Source organism: Amblyomma americanum, chromosome 2, assembly GCF_052857255.1.
Source record: "Amblyomma americanum isolate KBUSLIRL-KWMA chromosome 2, ASM5285725v1, whole genome shotgun sequence".
NCBI classification, from domain to species: domain Eukaryota; kingdom Metazoa; phylum Arthropoda; class Arachnida; order Ixodida; family Ixodidae; genus Amblyomma; species Amblyomma americanum.
The window spans coordinates 52555136-52561855 of record NC_135498.1 but is presented as its reverse complement, the minus strand read 5'-3'; the positions used below and the strand labels follow the sequence as shown (position 1 = coordinate 52561855).

At 44.9% G+C, this 6720-nt stretch overlaps 1 protein-coding gene across 1 annotated transcript; it reads right to left on the bottom strand.

Annotated features, from left to right (window-relative positions):
- Positions 1–4915: 4915 nt before the first annotated feature.
- On the bottom strand, positions 4916–6539 carry LOC144121244 (2-aminoethanethiol dioxygenase). The gene has a single exon (XM_077654354.1). The coding sequence runs from the start codon at positions 6508–6510 to the stop codon at positions 5836–5838; it is 675 nt and encodes a 224-aa protein (XP_077510480.1). The 5' UTR covers positions 6511–6539; the 3' UTR covers positions 4916–5835.
- Between the last annotated feature and the right edge of the window lie 181 nt (positions 6540–6720).

The following is a 6720-nucleotide window of genomic DNA, read 5'->3' as shown; positions in this document are numbered from 1 at the left end:
AATATGGGTGAAAGGCATTAATGACTCTACTCAGCCAGCTGTCTCCAACTGGTTGTGTGGTTAAAAAGCTAAATGCACTGGTTTCCAGTAGAGTAAAACCACATTAATTGGGACCCCAAGGAGCTGGAAGAAAGGTCGAATTATCTAGTTTTAATAGTCAAATGCCTGCAAAAAAGTTTTCAGAAAAGTTTTGCACTGCAGGGAACTTAACTGATAAAAAAATAAGCAGTGGTCACCTGCTTTTTAGTTTGGTTTGGTTTTGTTTGTGATTTGATGTCTCAAAGCAACTCTGGCTATGAGGGACACTATAGTGTGAAACTCCGAAAAATTTTTACCACCTGGGTTTCTGACGTGCACTGACATCTCGCAGTACATGAGCCTCTAGCATTTCGCCTCCTTTTAAATGCGAGCGCTGCGGCCGAGATCGAACCCCCATATATTGGATCAGCAGCTGAGCACCATAACCTCTGAGCCACTGCAATGGCTTATCTGGTTTTTAGTGAGAACTGCATGGCAATGTCAGTTTTTCGCACTTTTGTCAATAGTGTACTGCATTCCCACTCCAAGAATTATCAACGCAGAACTGTTCCAAAATAGTAAGGCCTTCCGCGGCTTCCTTCAGTACGACTCAGTAGCGATAGAGCCTGTGCACAGCAAGCAGCTTGTAATGACCACGCAGGGGAACGCACATTAGTGCTGGAGCTATGAGACTCCTAAAAAGACCAGCGGGCTCCAATCGCCGTTCGAGCCGGCATGCAGCTGGCCTTTGCTCGCTGATGCGCGTCCGATGGCCGATGTTGTCACAAGCTGGTAGCGAAGCTCAGATAATGAAACTGTGCGGAGACAGGGTGACTCCGATCTACATGATTCCGTACGGACCGCAACTGAGTTTTACAATTGGAGGGCTGAATTTTCAGCTCGCACGGCGCCGCAAACCTGATGTATCTGACCTTGGCTGCCTCTCTCTCTTGCTGGGAGTGTTGGTTAGCTAAAGAGTTTAAATTAAGCGAATTTAAGATATACGAATTAAGCGGCTTTAAAATGCGTTGAAAATATAGCCAGGCAACCAAAATTTTGAAAATTGTTTGAATTAAGCGAAAGTTCTAATTATCAGAGTTTGAATTGTCACGAGTGTATTCTATTTCCATTTACAGTGTAGAAGGTCTCTCTGAGGCACGTCGCTTTATAGTTGCCGTGAATGCCCATGTATTTCAGACACCGGTACAGTGGTCTCTGCTGGCAGTAGTAGAATGACTGTGACTGTTGTGCCTAGTCTACCATATAGCCTAGCTTCACACCATTGGATTTCTGGCTGTTTCCATATGTGAAGCAACATATGAAGAGCATTCTTTGTGTCTTATGAAGAGGTCAGCATCTGAATGTACTGTTATGTCAACACCCCAGTTGCTCGATGACTTGCAGAGCCTAATGATCGGGACTATAACTTTTATTTTATTGTGAAGTCTCAGTCCTGCCAGAGGGCAAAGCTTGCTGAAAATCCCTTCATAAGCAACATATATACCTTGTGCGCACACCTTGTCCTGTATTGTGTTTTGGTACAGCTGGGATACTCCTGAAAGCAACTTGTTAACATGTGTTTACAACTGGAAGCAACTCATGAGCACAGCAAGTTTTTTTGGCGGTGCTTATAAGCTTGGCACCATGCCATTAACTAAGGCAGCTTTGTAGGCTTGGCTGAATGCACAATAACAGCAGTACACTGGTGTTGGGCTCTGCCTCGTAGTTCCTTGAAAAGTGGTCTGTTTTTAGAGGGGCATTAAGAATCACGTGGTTGTGTAGAACTTGCTGAGGTATGCAAGTGGGCCACAGTGGGACAAGAGTTTAGTGACCAGGTGTACATCTTGTAGTTTATGTAGCTGAATTTGCACACCGGTTTGTTGCCACCTTTGCTACAAACGAAACCAGGTTGTGCAGCCAATTTTTATGTACAAATTGCATATGCTCTTGTATGTGCATTTGCAGTGCAAATGCTTCCATGGTAATAAGTCTGCTAGGACAGTGCAACAGAGGATGTGACCCAGTGATGCTAACTGCTGATTTATGTGCAACACTTTGTGAGTGCAGGCTGCAAAGAGCAGCATTGTGACACTTCAGTCAGACGTAATAGTAGAAATATGAAAGCAAAGTCGAAAAAATAGCACTGCAGGTCCTTGAAGGCGATTCCGTATGGAGCCCTGTTGACTCCCAATAGCCTGACCTTGCTAGTGCTACTTACTCAGAGTAACTTGGTAGCAAGGCACCGAACAGTGAAAAATAATGGAAGCATCCATATTAAAGGACAGCTGGTATTTTCGAAAAAATAGCACTGCAGGTCCTTGAAGGCGATTCCGTATGGAGCCCTGTTGACTCCCAATAGCCTGACCTTGCTAGTGCTACTTACTCAGAGTAACTTGGTAGCAAGGCACCGAACAGTGAAAAATAATGGAAGCATCCATATTAAAGGACAGCTGGTATTTGAGTTGGTCACCAACTTTCTTCGCTAGATAAGTTAATTGATGTGATTGGGTCCTCTTTGTAGATATTTATTAGCCCACACACTTGCTGAGGGAAAAATGACGCTGCTTGTTTCATTTAGTCTCTACATAGTCCATGGACTAAATATTGCAATGTATGCATTGTCGAAATGCTGAATCTCTGAGCAGTTAGCTTAAGCTGTGTAAGTGTAAGGACTAACTGAAGTTTTGTCGGCTCTATAATTTCTGATGCCAGCGAGTTTGTACAAATTAGAATTTGAACTTACCTGGTGTGCCTTAGGCTGCACAAGGAGCCATGCCCTGTAACTGTAGCCAAGGCATAAACTTGGGGGAAAAGAAAAAGCACCTAAAACTATCTAGAACTATGTCAAGGGTCCACCAGTTAACAGCCAACTGAATACTTGCTATAAAGGCGAAAGTTGACTGCAGGATTTTCCACACCCCTCTGGTACATACCGTATTTACTCACGTAATTTGCACACTTTTTTGTCCCAAAATTAAGGCAAGTTTATGCATTAAGGCAAGTAAATGAGCAAGTTTATGTGAGGGTCAGACTAAGGGAGTTGTTAAGCAATGCAACTGCACAAACTAAGCTTAAAAAAAAAATGGGGGGGAAGGGGGGGGGGTTACGAATTATGCATAGATTTCGCGAATACGTCCTAAAGAAAAAAAACTTCAAACGTGCAATGTATGCGATATATTGCCGCATATAAGTAGACCCCACAACTCGTGCCCCTCACTGGCCAAGAAAGTGCCCGCCACAGGCCAACTATATAGTTCCCGGCATGATGGCATGACAGTCTGTACGCAGCTCAAAGCTGTAAATGCGGAACGATACAATTGCAAAGCCAGCAGTAGGAGGCAAATGGAGATACAAGGCAATAAAACGGCGCCCTCACATGCGGCCCGGCTGAGCAGCGGCAAAACGAACAGCCAACGGCTCGGTAAGTTTTGGATTCTGGCGCGATGCACATTCCGCAGGTTACCAGAAGAGTGCTCTCGCAGCCGTTTGTACTGGAAAGCAACCGCCAGCGCAAACAAGCCGTGCAGCGGTACGCAGTTGACTTTTCTTTACTGAAACTAATTTACAAATGAATGTTTTTTTTTTATACCACTCGCTCAGCTTTCGCAGCCGCGCACTCTTCCCAAGCCTGCCCTGCATGCACCTGCATGCGTGCTGGTGTACTTGTGCAGCAGGGAGCGCAAAATATGCGAGTAAAAGTATTTTTTATTAATCCGGGTAATAAATTAGGGGTGCACAAATTACGCGAGCAAGTGCGGTACCTTCTGTACATGTTTAAATTTATGTTCCTCTGCATAAAGACAAATGAGAGCTGTGCTTAGACACGCTGGATTTTTATTTGTTTTAAAAATTACACGCAATGAAAGTTGCTCCTTGGTAGTGAACTATAGGCATTCAACACTTTATGAATTGCCTGCTAATGACAGCATTTCGTATAATCGCTTTCATGTGTGATACGTTACTGTATGTCATTTATGCCCCTCGATCACACACGGCTTTGTTGCAGTTTAGTCTCACTGTGCTAGAAATGGTGTGCCCTTGACATGTTCAGAAGGTGTTAAAAACAGCTGAATTGTCTTAGTGCAGCTAAGTTTCTCGAGTGATTCTAAAGGTAGCAAAGGTGTAGTTGAACGAGAATGGTCACAAAACGAGCAAGTTTATGTGAGGGTCAGACTAAGGGAGTTTTTAAGCAATGCAACTGCACAAACTAAGCTTAAAAATGCAGTCGAATGCACAAGCTGGAGCCTACACTTTTCATGCAGCACAAAATCATGTCCCCTCATGTCCTTGTTTAACAAGAGTTAATAATGCGCAGATTTTCCTTTTTTTTTTTTTAATGCTATGGAAGTTGTGAAGATGTGTGATGGGGTTTGCAACAGAGGAACTGTCTACTTTGGGCTCAAGGAAATCGGCTTGCTCATTTCATCTGCCATACCTGTACAGTGGTCTGGTCATGGTTTTCCTTGAATTTGTTAAAAGCGTTTTGGAAAAAGAACAAAATTACTTAGGCAGACTATAGACACTATAGTAGAAATTTAATAAAATGTTTAAAGACAATGGCCTGTTGTTTGGCTGGTAGATATTTAGGTGCCAGAGCAACACTGGGTTTTTAGGCATGCTGTAGTAGCTTTGAATTGAATTTGAATTTCGAGCAATAGCAGTGGGGCTTTGTGACTGGTTTCAAACTGTGTTGAGATCTTGATTGCGCCATAATTCGGCACTGGTGTCCTTCCATGTGCACTGAAATCTCTGTATGCTTTTGACAGTTCTGCTGTGTAGAATAATAGTAATAAAAGCAAATTTCAGCTTCACATTTCCTCACAAGCCAGAAGGGGTGCACAAATGCAACCGACTGTTGGTCTTCCAGTTGTGCAATGAATTTTTTTAACGATTTCAATCTCGGTTTGGAATAGATTTATTAGCAAAACCAAGGCAGCAGAATGACCCATTCTTGCAAACAAAAATGAAGCTGGTATAGCTGCTTTTTCCCCCCTTGCCTTTGCAATGTCGAAACAGCAATAGCAACCCTGGTTTCAAACCTAATTTTTGCATCGAAACAAAATTTCTGCTGCGTGAGTAACAGCAGGTATGTGGAAATTGGACTGGGGACCACGTGCAGCGATTCATTAACAAACACACATGCAAGGAAAAAAGCCAGACCAGTGGCAAGTACAGGGATGTGCTGCAAATTTTTTGTGGTTTAAACATATTTTATAAATGGCTGAATTGAAAAAATATTGCAATCGGCTTCAAGGAAATTGCATATCAATGACGTGATTGCAATGAAAAATAAACCGCTTCACAGCTGAAACAAAGCGTTACAATTAATAAATTCATACGATTTGTTGTGAAGTTGTTTTTTTATAGTCCTGAATTTTCGGCAGAAACGGAGTAACAATGTGCGCAGAACAAAAAGGACTGCCTGAAAAAAAAGAAAGCATTTTGAAAAAACAAGGAGCACAATGATAAATTATCCGAAAAGAACTGGAAAACTTTTTTTTTTCAATGCGCAATTTTTCTCCTTCGTTGGAATTCGAATGCTGCAGGCCATTATTAAAGTTTGCACGAAAACATCACGCAGTACAAACACTGCTTGTTGCAGAGGCGCTCCGGTCGCCGTTGGCATATATGTATTTAGTCAAACAAGAGTAACGAACAAAACAATCGTGTGGTGAGCACAAAGAGGCGGGGCATGCAGAACAGCGATCCCACGGGCTCCACAGCCACTACGAAGATCCTCGCGAACGATGCACGACCCGCACTTGGACGATGCACAACTGCAGGTTCTAACCGAGCGTAGCTCAATGCGCGGCCCTATTATTCCGCCGAGAATAGATTGGGGGCAATGGGCGGTCCACGGTAGGTCGCATTCTCGCACCAAAAATCGCCCGGTGGCTCCATACGACGTAGGCGCACGACGGCAGCGGCGACGCCGTCCGCGACGCTGTAGTAGTGGCAGTCCCGTACCTTGCCATCGTACGGCGGGGCCAGTATGTCGAGGAAAGCGAGCGGCCCATCCAGCGCACGTATCTCGTGAAAGTTGCGCTCGGTCGGCGTCAGGCAGCAGGGCGCACTGTCCGAGGACACGGCCACGTCCGGGTGGCGCTCCGCTTCGAGCTCGTCGCCACTGGGCGGCCTCACGGCGCTGTAGCTGCTGATGGTCCCGGAACCGTGCAGCACTTTAAGGACACCGAACATGCCCGGGTGGTCGTGCAGTGGAATACGTTCGCCGCGTCGTATTATGAAGATGCTCATGCTGAAAGTCCGGTTCTCGTACAGGGGGATATACATGATGGGCGCCTCTCTGCCGCCGTTGGTGGTCTTCGACAGCGAATGCAGCAATTTTTCGTCCAAGTTGACATCTTTGCAGGTGACTTGGCCGATAGTCCTCTGCAAGCGAGCGAGACGCTCACAAAAAGATTCGTCCGAGATGAGGCTACGGGCGAAAGTCAGTTGTGCTTGGCGAGCGACCACCTGGATGAGCGCGGCCATGTTGACGCCGCCGTTCGCGCCGCTCTGCGACGTGGATGAGCCCACAGGGAAGCGAAAAAATAAGCAGCGCACATTTATTGTTTCGTAAAATTCACGCTGCAATTATGACAAACGTTTTTGCGTTAGTTAGAAAAAGAACGCTTTTGTTACATGGCTAAATGTGTTTGGGAGCGCCCCTACTCAGCTTCCTTTAACATCGTAGTTTTTTTT

What these genes read in the sequence shown, in the direction of transcription:
- LOC144121244 (XM_077654354.1), bottom strand. Translation starts at nt 6,510, where the DNA reads ATGGCCGCGCTCATCCAGGTGGTCGCTCGCCAAGCACAACTGACTTTC.